Source organism: Corvus kubaryi, unplaced genomic scaffold (genome assembly GCF_017639235.1).
Source record: "Corvus kubaryi isolate FWS band 111438036 unplaced genomic scaffold, C.kubaryi_AGA036_p1.0 37357, whole genome shotgun sequence".
Lineage (NCBI taxonomy): Eukaryota > Metazoa > Chordata > Aves > Passeriformes > Corvidae > Corvus > Corvus kubaryi.
Window position 1 is genome coordinate 3529222 of NW_024581117.1, and position 21775 is coordinate 3550996.

The 21775-nt window shown below is 40.0% G+C and overlaps 1 protein-coding gene across 1 annotated transcript; it reads left to right on the forward strand.

Moving 5' to 3' along the window:
* Window positions 1–653: 653 nt before the first annotated feature.
* Window positions 654–21734, forward strand: LOC121667241 (fructose-1,6-bisphosphatase isozyme 2). The gene is made up of 7 exons (XM_042033680.1): window positions 654–1002; window positions 3572–3734; window positions 4669–4761; window positions 10205–10345; window positions 11537–11674; window positions 17672–17791; window positions 20911–21734. Exons 1-7 carry the CDS (start codon window positions 830–832, stop codon window positions 21103–21105), a joined length of 1023 nt encoding a protein of 340 aa, XP_041889614.1. The 5' UTR covers window positions 654–829; the 3' UTR covers window positions 21106–21734.
* The last annotated feature ends 41 nt before the right edge of the window (window positions 21735–21775 follow it).

Sequence of the window (21775 nt, forward strand, 5' to 3'; positions counted from 1 at the left end):
CTCTACAGTATGAAAGCCAACATAAAATTTCATTTTGTGATTTATGTCACTGACATGCTTAAATCAGAGAAGCTGAATTTCTAAGTTATTGAAGACATAATTACTTTATAACTAGTCAAGCCACAGCTAACCAATACTTCTTGTTCATTCAAGCCCTGTAATATTACAAACAACCCAGACCAGGAATTAAATCATTAAAATGGAACTGCAGCAGACCAGCTAGCAACATAAAGCACTTTAACAAATGCATGTCTAGATGCACCCCTTCAAAACCTTCCTTCAGGGCAGAGGCCAAAAGAGTGAACAAACAGGGCTTATGGGAAGGGAACTTCACTGTCTGGAGTCACAGTGCTGTGGGTCTCTGTGGCATGCATGGTTACCAGTGCCTGGTGCCTTTATTTCTGGTGCCTTGTAAATTGTGCGTTGCCTTGGCTGTGCTGAGCCCATTGCTGAGCAGGATCTACAGGAAAGCCATTTCCAAGTATGCAGCCAGCAAGAGTTTTGCATTATAATCCGTCTGATGTACAGTGAGGATATGTAACTAGATCTGCACAGAGCTAATTTCAGTGCTAATTACTAGATGAGCGGTAGTTGCTCAGCTGTAGTCCTGTCTCAGGCTCCTTTCCTGCATCCCACTGGACCCATGGAGCCAGCCTGGTGTAGTTATTCTGAGCACCCAATCACGTGGTCTCAGAAACATCTTAATAAATTCTGACCAGCAACACAGCCAACAGCTTCACCTCAAAATAAAACAGCTACTCAGGATCTCAGCACAGCAAGAAAGCAGCTTGTCCAGCCAAGAAGATAGGAGCTCTGGTACCCAGCAAAAATGACTGACAAAAGCCCATTCGAAACAGATATGCTGACACTCACGCGATTTGTTATGGAGAAGGGACGCCGCGTGAAAGGAGCGACAGGGGAGCTGACACAGCTGCTCAACTCCATGCTGACTGCCATAAAGGCCATTTCTGCTGCAGTCAGAAAGGCAGGCCTTGCCCACATGTGAGTCCTACCTTGTGCTACAGGGAGGAAGAGGAGGTAGAGAGACAGCTACTTGCATAGCAAGGCTGGGGAGTGGGCAGGAGTTCATAAATACCTTGGAAGTGCCTTTTTTAAGCTGAGTGAGGTCAGAGCCTGGATTATCAAGAGTGGGAAGCAGGAGAGCTCTCTTTCTGGAGCATTTTAATACTGGGCACAAGATAGACATTTAAACTAACTGCTCTTCTGTAGTATTTTACTCTAAAAATATGAGTCAGAACAGAACTTCAATGCACTGCTCACATTGTTAGCTCTTGTACTTGTTGATACTGATCTATTTTTAAATCTACTGTGAATTTGCTGAAAATCACACCATGATATTTTTGATGCAGAATATCTCACTGTGATAATTTCTGCTAGCATCCAAGCCCTCTGCTGAACTGTGCAAATCAGGGCTTGGCTTATCTTGGGAAGCTGATTTTCTGCCTGTCTTCTGTATAAGCAATGCTCTAAAGCAGCAGCCCTGTGAGAAGCTCCATACGCTGCTGTACCTGGGTCAATTTCTCTTTCTTTCCTCAAGCAGTATCCCTCAATCAGGGTTACAGGCAGGGGGTCTCAAAAGGCCCCCTGTATGAAAAACAAACATAACAATTTGGCATCTAGTGCTTTTGCAGATTGAGTAAAATATGGCCTTAGCAAAGCCTGGAATGTACTGAGCTGTTCCACACAGAGAAGTGCAATAGGCACCAGTCTAAGTCTTTCAGACTAGGTGATCTATCTGAATGAGTTCAGAGATATGGAATGCCCTAATAAAATTGTGCATTTAAAATAGAAAGTTCTTGATATGTATTGAAAGATATGTTTCTGAACATGCCTGAGTATGTACTTATACCTGCATGCATGAAAGAGACCAGGAATACCTCTGTGAAAAAAAGTCAACATTTATTATTTGTTCTGAGGTTTGGGGCTTTTTTTCCTCACACAGAAGCACCAAAATGTGTGACACTAGGGTTGGGGGAATTTTTGTGCTTCTGTTGATTATTTGACCCAAGTCCTCAATCATCTTTGCAAATCATGAATTCAGTGTCTCAGAACTATTGCCCTCACTTTACAGGCACAGACCATAGTGTGTAGAGAGGACATGAGACATACTCAAAGTTAACCACAGTAGCAGGCTCCTATGCCCTTACTGTCAAACTATGCTTTGTCTCTGTGCTTACGACGTGAAACTGAGCTATTTTGCCTCCGTGACTTATAGGAAGAGTTTTTCTTACATAATTTTTATCTTTTAATAGGCAATCTCTGAAACAGTTAGTAACAGCAGAGAAACAATTTGTTTCCTCCAATAGAGGAGGAATAACCTTATATCCTTCCTCCCCTTCAGAAAAAACCAAAACCATCGATTACATTAAGGAGCAAGTGTTTCATTCCAAAAACAAAAAGCTTCAGATGTTGACTAAGAAATAGCTGAAGTATCCGAACACACAAATGAGTAACTTGCACCGATCAAATCACTGCAACTAACCATGAAATTTCAGGAATTCCCATGGCAAACTTTCAACCACTGTGAAAGTGGCTTGCATCCATCTGCATTTGTGCAGTGAAAGAGCTCTTATTTTTCTACCCCCTCCAAATAGGAGGCTGTGAAGTATCTTCTTTAATGTTAAAGCAGTAAGCATGAATTTTTAACAAATTTTCAATTCAAAAGTGGAGGAGAACTTCTTCCAAGTCATAGACCTGACCTGGGATTGTGCCTGACAACAAACTAACTGGAGAAGGGGTACTTACCACTCCCTGAAAATCATGGTCCTTTTAAATCTTAAACTTGGCACTCAAAAATAGAATGTCCCAAACACAAAATAGTTCTGAAACCACAGGCAGCTTTGGGCTTTGAGTAAGACAAAAGACCTACTCCACTCCCAGCTAAGGCCTGCAACTGACCAACATCATCCTAGGGACTAATTACTTGCCTCTTTCTCCTCCTTTCTCCACCCCCCCCTACTACTATACTATGTCAATGTCATTAGCATACCTCTAAAACCAGGATAGGGAAAGGAAGCATCATCCTAATTCAGCTGAGGATCATGGAACAAAACAGACCTTGATCCTGAGATACAGTTCCATATGGCAAATTCCCTGGGGATGTCTTTGAAGTCCTAATTTGGGGTTGGCTGGGGACTGAGTGAATGTGGGTTAAAGGACCATCACAGAGCTCTCAGCAGCTGGTGGCAGAAAATAATGCAGATGCTCACTGCATTTTCTGCTTCCTTGAAACTGCAGCCAGCTGCTTCATGGAACTGCTAGGGAAGCCTGGCACTTAGCACCTGGGCTGTAGGCTCTGCTTCTGGCCTGGAGAACATCCACACAGGACCAAGAGGACACAGGTAAAGCCCCAAAATTATACCATTGTCCTTTCTCTTTCTCATGCATGCTTTTAGAGTCTTATAATGCACCTTAGCTGTTTAATCCAAAGATTATATAAAGGTGTAGGAAGATAAGAGGAAGGAACCACCTTGACTTGTTGGGGTTTTTTTCCTAAAAGCCTGTAATGTTGGCCTCCTTCAGGTTGCTTGACGATTTTACTGTTCTATAGGTTTGGTATAGCTGGCACTGTGAATGTGACGGGTGATGAGGTGAAGAAGCTGGATGTATTATCCAACTCCCTGGTGATTAATATGCTCCAGTCCTCCTACAGCACCTGCGTCCTGGTCACAGAGGAGAACAAGGAGGCCATCATCATCCCGAAAGACAAGAGGGTCTGTGCCTTAGGGCGGGGGGTGGGAGGGGTGGGGGTTGTCGGCTCAGGCAGCAGCAGGTGGCACTCTTGCTTCAAGTATGAAACCTGGCCCTGGCCCCCAAACCCAACCCTTCCCAAGGGAATTCAGAAAATTTGCATCATTTCTGCGCTGTTTTCATTAATAACTGTAGTGCATGGCACGATTTCAACAGCTAAAAGAGACGTGGAGAGTAAAATTATTATTAAAGTTTTGTGAAGGGAGGAGACTAATTATTTTTAAGCTTGTTAACACATCCCAAATCCCAGGTGTAAGTGTACTATTACATTCCCTGACCACCGGTGCAATGGTTTTGGATTACATTAGTATTTAGCAAGATAAAATGAGATGAGAGGCTGGCAGAACTGAGTTTTATGTTACATGTCCAAAGGAAACACCTGACTGCTTCATCAGGCTTCCCCCAGGAGGGGATCCTATTACAGCGAGTTGCTGTTCACGCTGATGTAACCCTGCCCTTTCCTGAAGATTTTTTCTTTCTGCCTTCTTACTCTCAAACCTCACAACACAGCGAAATCCTTTCATTCGCAGCAAAAAGTAGCAAAACTAAACAAATCTATTCGGGGAAGAAAGATACTTGCTTCCAGAATGAGTCACTCCTTTTGCTTTTAAACTGCGCTGCTTTTCTTGCACTGCTTGGCAGCAGAGGACTGCTCCTCTGTCATCTATTTGTACTGTCTAAGCAGAAACATGTCCTCTCCAATTTCTCTGGCAGGCCCTTGGGGGTCGGTGCTGTGCTGCAGGGCCAGCTGGGTCACCAGTGCAGCCTCCTCTGACGAGACATAGCAGGCATGTTTGGAGGGCTAAATGCAGACACAAAAACATGTTTTCAAGTAAAAGGAAATAATAATGCAAAACAACACATTATGTAATGCTTCCCTTGCCACTTCTCTTTTAGGGTAAATATGTGGTGTGCTTTGACCCCCTTGATGGTTCGTCCAATATAGACTGCTTGGCACCAATAGGAACAATATTTGCTATCTACAAAAAGGTAAGAGGATGGGCAAGTCACACATGGCACGATTCACTTGGTGAAAGAAAAATATCCTGCCTAGTTTCTTTCCTAGGTCCCTTAGGTGTCTCTGGGAAAAACGTAGCCTCAGAAAGAGTAGACGAACACTTGTTATTCACGTGTGCTAAAACGCTGTCTGAATTCACAGGAAGGGGACAGCCAGCCCCATGGAATTGTTAGGTGGCAGCACTTCCCTCCTCCGCACACAAAGGCCCTTAACTACAACCATCTCACCCGCAGGGCAGCTGGTTAGCTCCTTCAGTGATGCTTGGCTCAGTGTTACGGTGCCTCTTGGACACGCACTGCGAGGGGCTGGCGGCCCTGGACCGTGCCGTGGTCAGCAGCGCGGTGGCCTCGCAGCGCCAGCTGCTGTGCCTGTCCTGGATGGGCGTTCACAAGCATGGTGACGATGGAGGCTGAAGGAAGCAATCACCTTCATTCATCCGTAGCATGTCTGCTCCCATGGGGCTGCACAGAACAGCAGCTACGCAGTCAATTACAAATGCTAGTAGTTACAGTCATGCCAAGTCTTGTGATGTTTGCTAATCTCCCAGCAGTTCGTGTTTTTTCCGAAGCCTGAGCTCGCGGTCATATGACTGTGGGAGACCCTCAGCCATTGCTATTGTGAAATAACTGTTTACACTACTTGTGACTTCAAAAAAGTCTTTGCAAATTCAGATGTTACACTTCAAACAAATGAAGACATGTTTTTAAAGTCTCTCTCACCTCTTTGCTCATAATTTTCAGCTGGCTAGTCCTTGGTTTTTACATCTTGTAGGTAATACAATAGTCATCACTGTTGAGAATATGCATCTACTAGTGAATCAAATAGTTATGGCACAATCTCAAGAGGGTCGTGGCACAAGCCAAGTCCTGGAATTTGGCTGTCCACAGTTAATGGTTAGTGCAAAACCACACCATAGATGCAGTACAGGCCAGACAACACTGAGATGGTGCCTGGGTATGATTTTGGAAAAAGCATCCCCGGGGCTACCTCCAGTACCATGGAGTATCTTGCTTTTTGCAGGGAAAAGAGTTTATTTGTGTTCATGAAATCCAGGAAATGTGTTCTTATGTTAAGCAAAGGGACTGCCACCCTTTTCATCTATCTCTCCAAAGATACCCTAAATGACAACATCAGCTCCCAGTATTTGCAGTAGGCAATAGCTGCATTGTCCAACATTCTTAAAGGTAGTAAGAACCATCTTACAAATACTAAACATCATCTTTCTCTTTAGAAATGCTGTGTTAACTTAGTCTGTGTTAACTTACAGTTAACTGTGTTAACTATAAAGGCAAGTGCTCAGTGTGATTAATATAGCTTAGAAGATTGAAATACCAATTAGATTTCTCTGCCATCTTTTACTTACCTATAATATGTATGAAGACTACGGACTGCCCAGGATTCTGCTTCAAAATAAGAACATTTTCCAGATTTCCAAATGCTCAAGATTTCAAATAATTTTCTGATCATTTCACAGTTGTTGTATTGTATATTAACATATTTGTTATAAACAGTTTCTAATTTACCAGTTTCCATGTGGGTAGACGCCTTTCAGAGCTTCATAGAAATAAAATTACATTGCTTTGTACAAATAGTTCAGATCCAAATGAAAATGCTGCTGTTAGAATGGAATGAAGCAGCATTTGTCAATTAAAAGATCAACTTTACAAGAAAATTTTCATTTTTCTCTGGAAAGTTAGAAACAATGTTGAATTTACAGGCTTTCACTTAAATAGCACTTTCCATTAAAATGCTAATTACAAAGTACAAGTTAATTAATGTACCTTCCTCTCAGCACAGTATCATAGCAACACTATTACATTTAAACACTACTAATTTCAAATCCTTTGAAATTATTGAATAAGTGCTTTATTGACTGTTACTAAAGGGCAGTGTGAAAGAATGAAAGTGAGATATTTATTCCAGTGGATAAGTATCAATTAAGAAAGAAAACATAATTTCATCAATTTAAAGTTCATTAACAACACTTTTGAAAAGGTAGACCAATTGTGACTCCAAATGATGAACCGTAGCACCGACCAATTCTGAGATGAGCGCATGACTAATTTTCTCACTATGTCTCACCTTAGCTTCATTTCCAAAGGTACACTCTTCAGAGCAGAAACATTTGGCTTATTTTAGAAAAAAAAAGTAACAGATAATAAGCACCCTTATAGAAAGGCCAGACTTGGACATTATATTTCAGTCCTGAAAACAGTTGTCTGATGGCTCCCAATCCAAAGCCTCCACCATGGTGGGAAGGACCATTTCCTCATGTTGGAAAAGCACTGTATCAGTTTCTTAGTGAAAGCCATGAGGAAATGAATACTATCTCAGGTTTATTTCATTTAAATCAGAGGCCATATACCTGGCCTCTGATTTCTGAAACAAGGGTGGTGCTGTTGAAAATCAGAAACACCAGAAAAGTGGGGCTGAGGGAGGAGCCTGGCAGAATCAGCAGAGGATCGGGCCTCGACAGCTGCTGCCGCTGAGGGGCTGTCAGTTGCCAAAGCATCAGGATGTGGTGACAATAAATATTTTTTGCTTGGGTTCTTCCTGGGTTTTCATTCCACTCAGCTGAACCTACATCTCTTAATTCGTATTGCACAAATATGCTATGAAACTATCTTGCTTTGTTTCACTCTGGTTTTAGTTTGTAACTTTGCCCAATGCCTCTGATGTGTTTTATTTGCTACCCTTCATTGTCAGGAAGACAATGGCCTCCCCTGCACATGGTCCTTCACAGAGAAGGTGTAAGAATTCAGTATAAACACAAAGGATACTCACGAAACACGTAATACAAATGGAGACCTGGAAATCAAGTCATTTTAGTGCTGCTCGCAGTGGTAATGAGAATTCCCTCATGATCAATGGCAGGAAAATCACACACACAAAAAATTTCAAACTCAGATATCACCTGAGGGTACCCCTGTAGCCAAACTCTGCAACTCTTGTTTCATCTGCTTCACACCAATAATGGATTACAGTGGCAGAGTCACTACAACTCATTATTTGCAGTCCATCTGCATATTTTATTGCATTGCATGAAGGTATTTCACTACCACCATCATATTCAAAATATAATGGACAGGAGATCCATCTGTGCACCAGAAAGAAGAGAAAATAGCAATTGTCAGAGTGTACTGGCCAGCTTAATTCCCTGGTTTGTTTAATAGTACATGGTACTTGGCAGGACAAAACTCTTGCAGTACTAACATTGAAGTATCAGCTGATACGTAGCTTTTTCACATTCTAACTAGGTCTGCAAAATGTTTGTTTCAAACTGAGCTTTTCTCCTTCTTTTTGGAAGCTAGCTCTTGGAAACACAGTTGTGAACAAGGATGAAAAAACAAGTGAATTAGGCCCAACTGCCTATACCTTGAGGGAGGAGGTCCTCTTTTTTTTTCAGAATAGTCAACATATATATAGTTTCTCAGCCATATTAACATAGAAAGTGCATTTAATAGCACTGAAAAGCTCATCTCAGAAAAAAATATATTTAAAACCGGTATATTTATAACCAGAAGTTACATATATTGTGTACACACTGTATACTAGAAAACAAACCACTTTGCTCTATTTATACAAAACTGTTTTCTTTGATGAGAAGAGCATACAAAAAGCTATGACAACTATAATATGTTTGAAACTGTGTAAATACATGTTTAATTCTGCATTTGATGTTGTAAATAATTAGTCTGCTATAGACAACCATTGCTTTTGGTGGTGAGATGCATGTGCCATAGGGATGTAATTTTGAAAGAGATGATGCTATGTAGGCCATAATAGTTGATATTGTAAGGATTGTTTCGCCAAGTATTGGCTACTATTAGTCAATATTCAAAGCTCTGAAATACGCAAACAAAAGCTTAAACTACTCTTCCTTCATTATCTGCATTATAACCTCTCAGAATAAGCAGCTTGATATAATTTCAAGGGACTGACTACCACATATATTTGTACATGCTATATTTCAGCTTCCATAAAGAGCTGGCTGTCAACTGGATTTTTTATTTCCACAGGAGAACTTGGCAAAATAATAATAATAATAATATTTTGAGCAAAATACACTTTAAAACTGTAAGTGAAGAAACAAAAGTAACAAAGTCTTTCAGCTGAAAATAAAAACATTTTGATGTGAAATTACTGTCTTCATGTACCAAGAAAGGTGTCATTTTGGTGTCCCACATCTCAGTTTTCCTCAGGGTGTTGGCATACAACGATGAATGGGATCACCTTGCTAGGACCCTCATGGGCAAATATTTTATTTTCTACACAAGAGAGTCTTCATGCATCTTTGCATTTTTTTAACCAAATGTTCAGGGCTAGACCTGCTCTTTCTATTTAGCTGCTACTCAATCTAAATAAGCCCTTGCAGTCACTGAGAAACTGTCTGAGTTTGGAACAATAAAATACTAAGCCATAGACTGAAGAAAGAGGGGGTTTCTCATTTCAATTCCTCATGGGCTACCATCAAAACATCCACACAAGACCCACCACAACTGGTGAACTTTTAAATAAACATTGATATCAAAAAAACCCTCCCCATTTTGTAGTTGCAGGAGGTGAAGGCTGGAACCAGCCTTTCCAAGTATGGTTGGCTGTCGTCCTTCTTTAGCCCACCAGACAAACTCTTGTAAGCCGTGGCTGAGGCACACCCCTTGGGCTGGCTGGAAATATTTGCACCATGGCTGCTCGGGCTACTGTTGTTCCATGATAACCAAAGTGCCAAATCAAAATATGAATGTCAGCAATTGATTTAAAGCATGAAGTAAAATGCCCCTGAATGTTCTGTGTAGAGTTATATATGCATACCTGCACACGTGCACACTTTACATCATCAAATGCATGTTATTTTGTATATAATATGATGAACACGTGTATATAATACATGAACATTTATATCCCTTCAGTTATGCGTCTCTTCACTCAGCAGAGACCAAGGCACAAACTCAGTTCCATCATGATGTGCCTTATACCCTTTTATTCTGTACTATGGAAGCATTTTGTCTGTAATGTCAGTTACAGCATTTATCTCTCAGTTATTCCCTCTGAGGGGTGTCAGTGTGATAGGTTATGTTACCTTTACAGAAAATTAGTACCTCTGCTCTGTCTCAGATTTCTGATGATTCTTAATTAATAGTCTGGGCTGTAATGCTAAGGGATCAGCTTTGTGTCAGGTATCATATTGATTGCGTGACTTGTATAAAATAACAAACTCTCAGCGTCCTGTCCCAGCATGTACATGTACCAGTACCAAACTTGCCCTTAATGAGTGGGAACAATCTCTGTTTTGGTTGTTGCAAAGGCCTGTACAGACAGAAAAAGGAAATCTGTCACACATTGTTATTGAAATGTTATTTTTATTGTTCATTATCAGAATTTAACCTTTGGTCCAATGGTAATATTTCCTCACAGGAAACAGACAATGAGCCCTCTGAAAAAGATGCTTTACAGCCCGGACGCAATATTGTTGCTGCAGGCTATGCCCTGTATGGTAGTGCTACGCTGGTTGCCCTCTCCACAGGCCAAGGAGTGGACTGCTTCATGCTTGATCCGGTACAGTAGTGGTGTTGATCACATAGGCACTATCTTTTAGAGCTTCCTGTGCTTGGTTTTACTTGTTTTTGTTAATCCTTGTCTCTATAATCTGTTCACTTTACGCACTTCTTTTTTCCATGTCCTGGAGCAGCCCAACTTCTCTTTACAAGTATTTAATAATACATGAGCATGTTGATTGCAATACCTTCTTGGTCTTCTTCTACTCAATAGAAGAGAAATTAAGTTAAATTCTTTGGGTTTGAAACCCTCTTCCTTCAAACCAACACTTCAGAAAATTTAATCTGTACAGCGTCTTTGTCTTCACTTAAAGGAACCTGTGTTTATTTTATTCTTGATTTTTCTGTCTGAAGAAGAACATCAGCATGTTCACTGTTTAGCCTGAGGCAAGGACCATTTTTTTGATAGCTCATGCCCGGTGATGTTTCATTTCCTGACTGCAGTACAGTTGTATGGCTGTCACCTAATGTGCATACCCAAAAATTTGCAAAAGCACGATAATGCCTGTACAACTGAACATGTGCCACTCTTCAGTGCCCAGGAACACAATGAGTGTTAGTGTGGGAATGTAGGAAGATCATTCATTTGTAAAACCAGAATTAGATGTGGGCAATTACATAGGAGTTTTGTTTCTTATGTTGTTTTGTTTTGGTTTTTTTTAATAAAAGGGTGAATTATTACCAAAACTTCTTGTAACCTTTGTAAATAGTCTCATTCCTAGTGGGAAGAACTGGGGGATGAATTGCTTTGGTTGAGACAGAGAAGGTAGAAATTTAAATCAAACTGCAGACAGCAACACATGAGGGTAGCTGACCACATTCACTTTAAGATATTTAGACAAGCCAGGCAAGAAGGGTTCAAAAATTAGAAGACAGCGTCATTTCTTAATTGAAATCTTATGATTTGTGGACAGAGATTCATTATCCATCTGCTATCAGGGCTGATTCATGTTCTTTTGATACTCTATACCAATTCAATTTTGTTTATAGTACCAATGTGACAAGTTTTCATTAATTTAATGCAAATTCTCTGCTTTTGTCTCTTTTGAAATACTATGAGGTTATACACCAGACTGGTGCTGAAAGGATCAAGCTGTGCTAGCATTTCTGCCATCTCTAGTGTGACAACTGTTACGGAAAGTCAACAAAATTTTCTGCTGCTTGCTAATATCTCATTTATCCTGTCCTGCAGGGTCTTGGTGAATTTATTTTGGTGGACAGAGATGTTAAAATCAAGAAGAAGGGGAAAGTATACAGTCTCAATGAAGGTTATGCAAAGTATTTTGATCCTGCAATGACAGAATATTTGCAAAAGAAGAAATTTCCTGAGGTAAGAAAATATTAGCACTGTACCCAATGTACCATGCACTGGCTAGCACTGCATTCCATGCAGTCCTGGCTGATGGAAAAGGATTTGAAGGTCTTTCTGAGTTCAGACCCATGTAACCCTTTTATACCATCAGGTCCATTTTAGATATGCATCTAATGGAGCTTTTTATTTGGCATCCTGACATCTTTTATAACTTAGACTTCGGTAAATAAAATCATATCTTGTTTGTGTGAAGGGAAATGTGCTGAAGAGCCAGATCTTTCAACAAAGATCTGGAACTGTGCACACCAAATTTGGGGATACCCTCATTTTTTAGCTTTATCTGAATATGCAGTTCAGTCATACGTGCAGCTGGGCATTTAGAGCTAGATTCCATGTGCTGCTCAGAAGGTGCTTGCTGGAATCTGGGTAGCATCACCTTCACCTTCCTGTATCTGCTTGCATCTGAAAATGTAGTATCATTCTTACATGGTCTACTTGCATCATATGGAGTATGAACCAACCTATAGGCTGGGGAGAAAACCCAAACACATGATGTGAGGCACAATTTCACTATATTTGGTTGTTAAAAGAGGGACATCCCATGTCTGATGAACTTCCTTGGAGAAATACAATTTTGTATGGCCTCTTATCAATGCTAGGAGGACAGAACACAAGCTCTCAATGTGGAAAGCTGGAAGCTATATGAAGAGTAATTCATAATGAAATATTGTGATGTGGATCAACCCAGGACTTAATTTGGTCAGGAAACTGGTTTATAAACTCTTCCTATTAAAAAAAATCATATTATTTTTAAGTTATTAGTTGTCATATGTTGTCATATATTTGTAATATGGTTTGTGTTAAAACCTCAGGGTGCTGTACAAGGGAAATATAATGAGTAATCATTTAAACTATAGTCCCATGATAAGCTCCTCCTTCTGAGCTAAACAACCTGGATTTACTCCATCGGCTATAGCTGCAAGACTACTGACTGAATATCAAACGCCCTTTTTCATGTTACCCAGATTGTAACTACAAAGAGTGTCACATCACAGCATTCTTAATATATTAACTTTGAATATTTGAGGTTATTTTGAGACTTCAAAGTCTGCATTCATTTCAGCTGTGAGAGAAGCAGAAGACCAGGACACAACTTTCATACTTCCTGAAGCCTAGTCCAAGGGAAGGACATCTGTGCTTCTCATTCTGCTCATGTTATAATAGGCTATGTATTCAGTATAATGCACTAAGACTGGACTTATTAATTTGTGGTTTTGCAAAGCACCAGTGTTACTTAAAGTAAAACTCTTAAATGCATCAGCCCCATGCAACAAGGAAAAGACTGAGGAGATTTCAAACTCAGTGGAAAGACCAGGCAGAAGTATTTCACCACAGGATCAGTGAGGACAGCTGTATCATGTGACTTACTAAATCTTTAATTTAGGACATACCAGAAAAAACTCGTTTGCAAACACTATTTTATCTCAAATCTCTGCATTTGATGAAAACCTATTGAAATTGTTGGTCTAATGCAACAGAAGTTGGCAGATGTTTTTGTTGCAGCACAGAAGTACATGGGTTATTTGGGGCAGGGGAAATCTCCTTAGTTGTACTGAACAAGCACATTTTTTGCTGCTCTGAGATGTACAATTGTCTGCATGAGAGGGGCTGAGGCATAAATGTTACGGCCACGAAGCACAAGGCAGTGCCCTGCCCATCTGAAGCTTGTTATGAATCTGAGTTTCGGAAACAGCATAACTCAGTTCCTTGATTTGGAAAGGACATTTTATTTGCATTGTGGGGAGGACTAGACAGAAAAGGTGCTACCATTCCTATGTAGCATGAAACATGCTTTCTGGCCTCATCTGCAAACCTAACCAGCTACAGCCACATGGGTGATGTTCCTACTTTCCCTACCGGAGCCAGGTGGAGTTTTCACAGCTTTGGTCTCTGTCCCTTTCTCTCCAGCGTGCAGAAGGATAGTGAGGATGTCTGCTGGATATCCCCTGCCTGTGACTTGAGGAGGAACTGACATGTGGGCATCAGGGAACACCTTCTTATTCAGGCAGATCATCCACCCTATATTCTTCTGGCCACTAGAAGCCAAGAGACTAGGCATCAATTTTAGCTATTTGTCACTTTCTTGCATTTTTCTTCCTTTGATCTTATCTGTATTAACTCATTTCTGTGATTCTTGGTCAACATGCTGTTCAGATGTCTCTCTGACATTGCCACAAAAAACTGAACAGTTAAAAATAAAACAGGCAAACAAAAGTAGAATATTGTCCACAACACATCCTATGTTCTGTATCATTGTCATCGGCAACGAAACACTAAAAATCAACTATTCATGAGTAAAAGAGAGATTTCCCTTTACTGTCTAACATCAGTGTCTCAGATCAGACAGTTTGGACTACAAAGCTGCACTGACCCTCAAAGTTTCTTGTGGATCACCATTTACCTACGGCATCAATTCTGAATAAAAAGCACTAGAGAAATGCTGGTGTCGTGCAGGTCAGACCTAAGCCTCCTAGTATTATCATGAAGTGAGTAATGTATGTCTAACCACATCTCTTCTGGTATGAGAGTGAAGCTAACTTTTTATTAGGCATGACAAAATCATGCTGCTGCTTAACCAGTTTGAAGACCAAATTTCTGTTTGCAAATTTGCCTGTAGTGCAATGTGTTTACTCCAGTCTGCAATGCTTAATGGGCACTGCTGGGCCAGAAACTGTCTCTGCACAGATTTTACTATAACTCCTCCCCAAAAGGGGTTCTTCCTCCCATAATGGCTGCAAGGCCCTAGCTTCTCTCTGGCACTGGTTCACCCATGGAAGAATTTGGAAACACCCTTTGGACATTATCACACTTTGCTATGACACCTATTTTTATCTTTGCTTCCTACAGTCAGGCACAAGAGAAGCTGAGTCCCATCACAGTTTGCTGATGATGGGACCTATGCACTTGAGACTCCCTGGCTAAGGATTTGTCTCAGCAGTATCATTAAAAACTTGCCATCAACAGCACATTTCACTAGGAAGCATTCTTCTGTCAACTAGCCAAGCTGTGTCTGAGTGACACAAAAAAGCTAGTAAAACCACTACACTTTTGTCACCGCATCTCTATGTGGAGTAAGGGATGCAAGGTGTTGCTGTTGTGGTCTTCAGAAAAGATTTCTTGCCCCCCGCCTCTCCTAGTCATCATATTTATGTAAGAAAAACCTGGTCTTGTTCTGCTGTGGAAGAACAGGGCTGCCAGAAATCAGTAGAATAAAGAAATTAAAAATTGACTTCTATCAGAATGTGAAGAAAAAAAATTACAGGACTTATCTGTTATGAATAATTTTTGATCATTTGCATCAAGCAAAAAAATAGCAGCAGAAGGGGTAAAATGAAGAGTAGCCACCTGTCTACTCAAACACCATGGACGCTGACCAAGGGAACATGAAGGCTCCCCAACTCTTTCTTTGGCATTGACTGAACAATCAGAAGGACTTATTGAGCAAACACAGAGCGCGGCATTACTGAGAACTTGGGATGTACCTGTCTAGCATTCATGCTCTGTCATGCTGTTTGAGAAGAAAGCCTGGGCAATACGCCAACATGCATACAATACCTATTAACTTCCTCATCTGTAAAAAAAATGCATGAGCAACAAAACTGGAGAAACAAGAAATAACATTTCACTAACTAAGGAGTATTTATTCTTCCCATGCAGACAGCTGTACGCTAAAGGAAGTAAAAATTTTATATCAGTATGTGGTTCAAGTGACAACCTTATCAAAATGGAGGAATTTATCTTCTGTATTTTTCTCAGCAGATTCCCAGCACTGTGTCCATAGCAGGTGGATATCTATCTGGGTAAGAAGCAACTAAAATTGTCAGTGGCATCTCATCAGCTTGGAATATCCTGAGTTGGAAGGGAATCCACAAAGCATCCTTCACATAACACTGTCCATGTACACACAAATTATGTAAATAATCTGCATGCGAATAGGAAACCTAGCACATTCCAAACCTGTCAAATGATGTGCACACAGGTGGCTCAGCTGTGCAGCTTGTGGTCAGTATATTTTATACCTGTGGTTTGCAGATGTCTTATTTGATAATGTCATTGAAGCAATCCTTAGCAGTCTGGTTCAGGGGCTGCTTGTTGATATGTTACAGCTTTTCTTAGTGTTCAACAAACTTTTCTTAAGACTCAGTTCATTACCTTTTGAAAACACAAAAGAAAGTTCTTCCTTTGCTTGTATTTTTAAAGGTAATTTGAGACTATAATTACATCTTTCCCAGAGGTTAACTGAAAACTTACCTTTGTTTCTCTTTAATACCTCTTAAGGTGTTTGGTTTTTTCTGATGTCAGATTTTCACTTTGCAAAGTCACAAGTACAAACAACTGTGAGATGGAGGAGCTATCATTTGAAGCCTAAACATGCAATTATTTGAGCATAAGCCACAAAAAAAGAGGGAGCAAATACTTAAAAGCTTTGTTCACTTGTGCTTACAATCAGTAGGACCAGATTTAAACAAAACTAAATGTAAACGCTCTAGTCTGTGTCTTATCCATCATGTCTTTCATAGTTTGCATTGTTTTCTTCTGAATTTTTGATAGTTCTCCTAACGGGTACAACGAGAATCATGAACAAGGGTTATTACATAGCCTGGAATTGGGCTCTTTTCAATTTTATTATCAGCTATATCAAATATCCAAGTCTTATCTTTAGCAGCATAGGAATTAACTTCCTAATGTTCTGTTCCTTTATAATATGTAATTTCATGAGAATCTTTTCCCATTTTAAAAGAGAGTACTTATCAAAACTTCACACTTGCATTGAACAATTTGAAAAAGTGATCTCAAAATAGAATTATGTTTTTCTTTATTTTCTTTCCAATTTTTCCCCCAGCCATCCTTATGATTTTAGTGGGAAAGGTGACTAACTTGTGGTATCTGAAGGTCCTGGAGCTGGCATTGCAGAACAAGTTCTCTATGTATTTTTCTGGATGTAGTATCAGTACAGAATGAGCTTTGCAGAAAGTGCTAAGATCTTTCATTAGAAAACTGATCCACATGGAAAAAAACATGCCGAGATCTTTTCAGACTTTTATCACTGTAATACAAAAACATATATGTGTATTAAATGTGCACAAAGTTCAGTCTCTAGTAGTGTTCTGGGAAGATGAAAATTCCTCCCCAGCTTTATTGAAGGCAGAATGAGAGATATGAAAAGACCAGCAGAATTCTTCTCTTAAAAAGCTTTCCTTCAGTTTACATCTGTATTTTGTATCTCCCCTTCATAAAAGTATGGGGACATGTCATTCCATTTCTTGAGCGGAGCTTATTTTGTCTACTGTATCTACTTCTGTTTGTTCAAGACACCTTGCTTGTGTTCTATATTTTCTACCTAACCATTTTTATGGCCAGCAGACCTGAGACTGACATGAATACTTCCTTGATTGCTCTTGCTAAAATGACCTCTCCTTCAACTACATCGATTTCTAAGCTGAGAGCAAGGAGAATTACATTCATGAATAAATCACTATCTCCCAAATTAAGGGGCAGAATGAATGCTATGACCAATTTCACCACTTGACAAATAAGCTAAGAGGTAAAAGTTGGAGTCCTCTTGGAACCATCTGGACATGTAGTGGGGTGACATCCCTCCTCATGCTCAGGCTTAGGAACCAGTGAAAGATCAAAAATCAAATTACTTCCTCGTTCTGATAAGGTGAAGAAGTTTTCAGTTCCTTGGTTTTTCACAGGCTGGAGTTTGATTCCAAATTGTTCACTCAAATGACAGGCACTCTGGTTTGCATACTGTGAATGAAGCTCTTTAAAACACTTATTTTTGAAGCCTGTAGACGATCACATCTTACAAAAGACTAAGCTTAGGACTGATTTCGGTATTTGCAGTATCCATAAGCAGCCATTGATTCCTGTTTCATACCAAAATTACATTTTTCTATGCTATTATCTGTCTAGCCTGGTAAATATAATGCTTTACTCTATGTTTTTCAGGATGGCAGTTCCCCATATGGTGCCAGGTATGTGGGGTCCATGGTAGCTGATGTTCATCGTACATTGATGTACGGTGGGATTTTCATGTATCCTGCTAATCAGAAGAGTCCTAAAGGAAAGGTATATAATTGAATTCCTTTCTGGTGAACTTAGCCAACCTAACACCTCTAGTATTACCAGAGCAGTAGTTCAGCTAAATAAAGAAATAATAAGTTTCTACTGTGGAAAAAATTATTAATGAAAATGATAGTGCAATCGAATTTAGGAAAGAAATTTGGGCAATTGCTAATTTAGGCCAGAAATCTTCCTGTGTGCTTTTATATTATGAACTACTCAAACGGTTTTCACCACAACGAAGGACTTAATTAATTTTCTAAAGATAATATTTCAGTACCATAGAATCCCATTGAGACACCTGTGCATAGCTGGTGGATACAACACGGACCCAGGGAGGACCTCTGCTCTTTAAACTGACAACTAGAGTTATCCCACCAGCCGATGGGATAGGCTGAGCCCCAGAAAGGGTTTTGTCCAATGCTAGAAAAACAAGTTTTCCTACGTTATGTTTCCAAAGGGCAGTGAGCTTATATGACCAGCTCTGCAAACTCAGGCTTCTGCCACCTGGTCAGAAAAGGTGATTACAGTGGAAGGTGGGCTTCATGCATGCTGAGATCAGTATTTTGGGAAAATATGAATTCCCATTTGGACATCTGTACAAAATGCACCATGACAATGCAGTGCAGTGCAGTGCAGTGCAGTGCAATGCAGTCAGTCTTTGACCATTGTCAACTTCTCTCCTGTAGCATCAGATATCCTTATCATCAGCTTTCTAAACAAATATCTTTTAAGAGACCTAGTCACACAGCTTATCTGTGGACCAACAGTAAACTACAGGTCATCCTTAGGAAATTATTGGCTCAAGTATATAATTATTGGCTCAGTACATAATAGATTGGACATGGTGTTCTGACTGCAACACCACATCCTTTCCTGATCTACACCGTACTTAAAACCTTCTACTTAAATGCTTTTGCATCCATGCCTGGTATGTGGAGGAATCTGCCCCATCTCCCACACTGGTGTCAGAATATCCTGATGTCTACAGTCTCTAGGGAAAGAGGACTACTGGTTCCATCATGGTGAGCTTGTATTTACCAAAATACCAGCAGATCCAAATGGTCCTCAAAGCAAAAACAGGAAAAGAATTCCCTTCAAGATACACAACAAAAAATATCTGCATGTTTGTCCAAGCAAAAGTTACTTAAATTCTTGAATCAGCATCCCAGGGAAAAAAACCCAAAAACCCCTCGCTAAATGATGTGGATCTGTTTGTACATGAGAGAAAGAGACCAAAAAGGAATTTCCTGTGTGTGAAAAAAGTGGGTGTGCTGACTGGCCTCTTCGAATTAAACTTTTTGCTTTGAAATCTGTATTAAACCATTGTTGAAAAGAGAGAATGAGAAACAGGACAAAAGAACAAAGGAACAAAGTACATAACTTCATAAAAATAAAGGTTTCCACAGGAGGTGGCCCACATTTATTATTGGATTGCTCTGGCTTGCACAGCCATAGTAAAGAGAGTAATGGAAGAAGCAAAACATGCTATCATTACAAATAAAAGTTTTCTTTCCTTCTCAGAGTGCAGGTGTATATAGTTGTTTTCACATATATCTTTTCTTGTTGGAGAAATAATGCTCTTGTGGCAAGTGTCCCTTGTGGCATGTCCCCTGAAAGACAGTCTACGCACTTGGTTAGAGAGCTGAAAGGAATCAAATGTCACTGGAATTATCAAAAGTCTTTGGAGCAAATGCAAATGACATGCATGTAGGCCCTAACATACGCAGCTCCTTCTTTAAGCTTAAGAAGTAAACCTAAATGCTCAGTAAACACTACAACAAACAAATTCTCTTTTCAAATTATATATTTTGAATAACATTTTTTATAAACTTAAGACTTATAGTTCTCTATTAGGTGAAAAATGTTAAACCTATCTGAAGACAGAGCCCATCTGAAGATTCCTGAGTGCAATTGCACTGCTACCTGAAGAAAAACTGCATTCCTCAAGTTGCATAGTCACAGCTTAGCAACAAGAAACTTGAAAGGTGGTTCCATGGTGATACCACTGCTGTTGGCTGGCTCATGATCTTCCAGATTTGGGCCAACCAACAGGAAGAAGAGTGAAAGGTATTGGTCCTATGTTGCCTGTGAGATGGAGTCCTTGTACCAGAAGTAGCACTTCAGTGGGCTTTAAAGATAAGGAAGAAGGTAATATGGTGCTATTTAAGTTTGTGGTATATCATGGTTTTATTACAGTGTGCTAAAGGCACGATGGGTAGTGAAGTACTGTGTTCAATCCGTTTCTCTGTCTCTATATACAGTAGCATTCTGTTACACTTCCTTCTCCCCAGAAAGCATTCCCTCTTTTGCACATGTAAAGAGTCCGTTAAACAAAATATGTGCTAATATTGTTGTATGTGAGCACTTCAGAGATAAACCCACAGAAATAATGTCTGCTCAGAACTGACCAGATATCATTGGTGTTCATTTAAACACAGAAACTTTTGGTATATGTCCTAAATAAGTTTGCATTCCACCAGAACACACTCACACGAAGAGGTAACATTTAAAAAAAATGTAAACAGGTATCAGGGTCCAAACCAAAAGGGAAAATTTGCTTTTAATAGATAACTGCAGCTCCTTCTGAAGCAACTGTCTGTATAAGTTCAGGCCACTAGTATCTATCTACATTTCTGAAGAGAAGCAATAAAATCCTGAAATTTGAAACTGGGAGCATCAAGTTTCAAACTCCAAAATATCCTGACTAAACATGATTATGCCAAGCTCTGAGTTAACACATAAAAGCTCCGTATGAGAAGATATTTTGGCTTTTCTTTCCCAGTACTGTTAGCTTAGCTGGCTTAACTGTTTTGCTGATGTCTGTGGGACACCCACTTTGACATTTTTGACAAAATACAGCTTCACTGGTACTGCATATCAGCTTGGAAATAATAGTGGTGATGTCTGGATGTATGGTCAGTGCACTGCTCCTCTGAACAGAAGGCTTTAGGGAAGGTGAGAAGAAGAGAGGGAAGGAGGGGCTCACGGAGAGACATTGCTTCTTGGGTCAATTGAAGTTTGGGACAAAATTTTCCAAAATCACAAAAGGAAAGCTAGCTTTTGGCAAGTCCTTTGATATAATTTCCCCCAAAGGCAATCATGTGTTTCCTTGTTCTTTCTAGCTCCGACTTCTCTATGAATGCAACCCTATGGCTTTCATCATCGAGCAGGCAGGTGGGATGGCAACTACAGGGACTGAAGCAGTGTTGGATGTGAAACCTGAGAATATTCACCAGAGAGTTCCTCTTATACTTGGCTCTCCAGACGATGTGCAAGAATACCTTGCGTGTGTACAGAAGCACCAGAAGAGCAGCTAAAGGCTTTCCACATCAGACCTTGCTTGTCCATTTTCAGTCTCCAGGAAAAGCTTTACCTTTCAAAATGGTGGATTCTAGCAATTACCACCAATTTCTCAGTGAAAGTCCCACTTTACAAGAACAAGAAAAATAATGAGATTTCATTTCTCCTTGCAGGCAAGTGTAAAAACCCTTCAGTTGTGATTTATGCAGGGCAAGTGCAGAGACAGAGCCATGATTTCCAAACAGAAACTACTTACTTTATATAATACTAACAAAAGAAAGTAAATTGTGTCAGTATCCCCATTTGATCTGAAGCTTTATATCTGACATCACATGGATGGCATTGTTTGCGACAGGATTTCCACATCAGTATTTGCAATGCCATTATCTGGATTTTCTGTCAGAGGCTTTCTTGCAGATGCTTTTTATCTTTACAGCCCTAAGAAGAGCAGAAGTCTCATGCTGTCTGAAACAGTATTTTTAAACTGTGAATTATATATGTTTTGGGTAATTAATAGAGATGAAAAGGCTGCAGTGTTGCCACGGTATTTAATTTCTCATAAGAACAGGAATTATCGTGTATTATTTACACACAACTTTCAACACCACAACTTACAATAAACCATTGCTATGGATGTGACACCAAATCGTGCCTGTTCTGCTGATCCATTGTCCTCTGCAACAGAAG

Bases quoted from the DNA above. Each gene is read 5' to 3' on its own strand.
- LOC121667241 (XM_042033680.1), top strand. From the start codon at position 830: ATGACTGACAAAAGCCCATTCGAAACAGATATGCTGACACTCACGCGA. The intron at 1,003-3,571 runs GTGAGTCCTACC...ACTGTTCTATAG, and splicing joins AAGGCAGGCCTTGCCCACAT to GTTTGGTATAGCTGGCACTG. The intron at 11,675-17,671 runs GTAAGAAAATAT...TATGTTTTTCAG, and splicing joins AAAAGAAGAAATTTCCTGAG to GATGGCAGTTCCCCATATGG.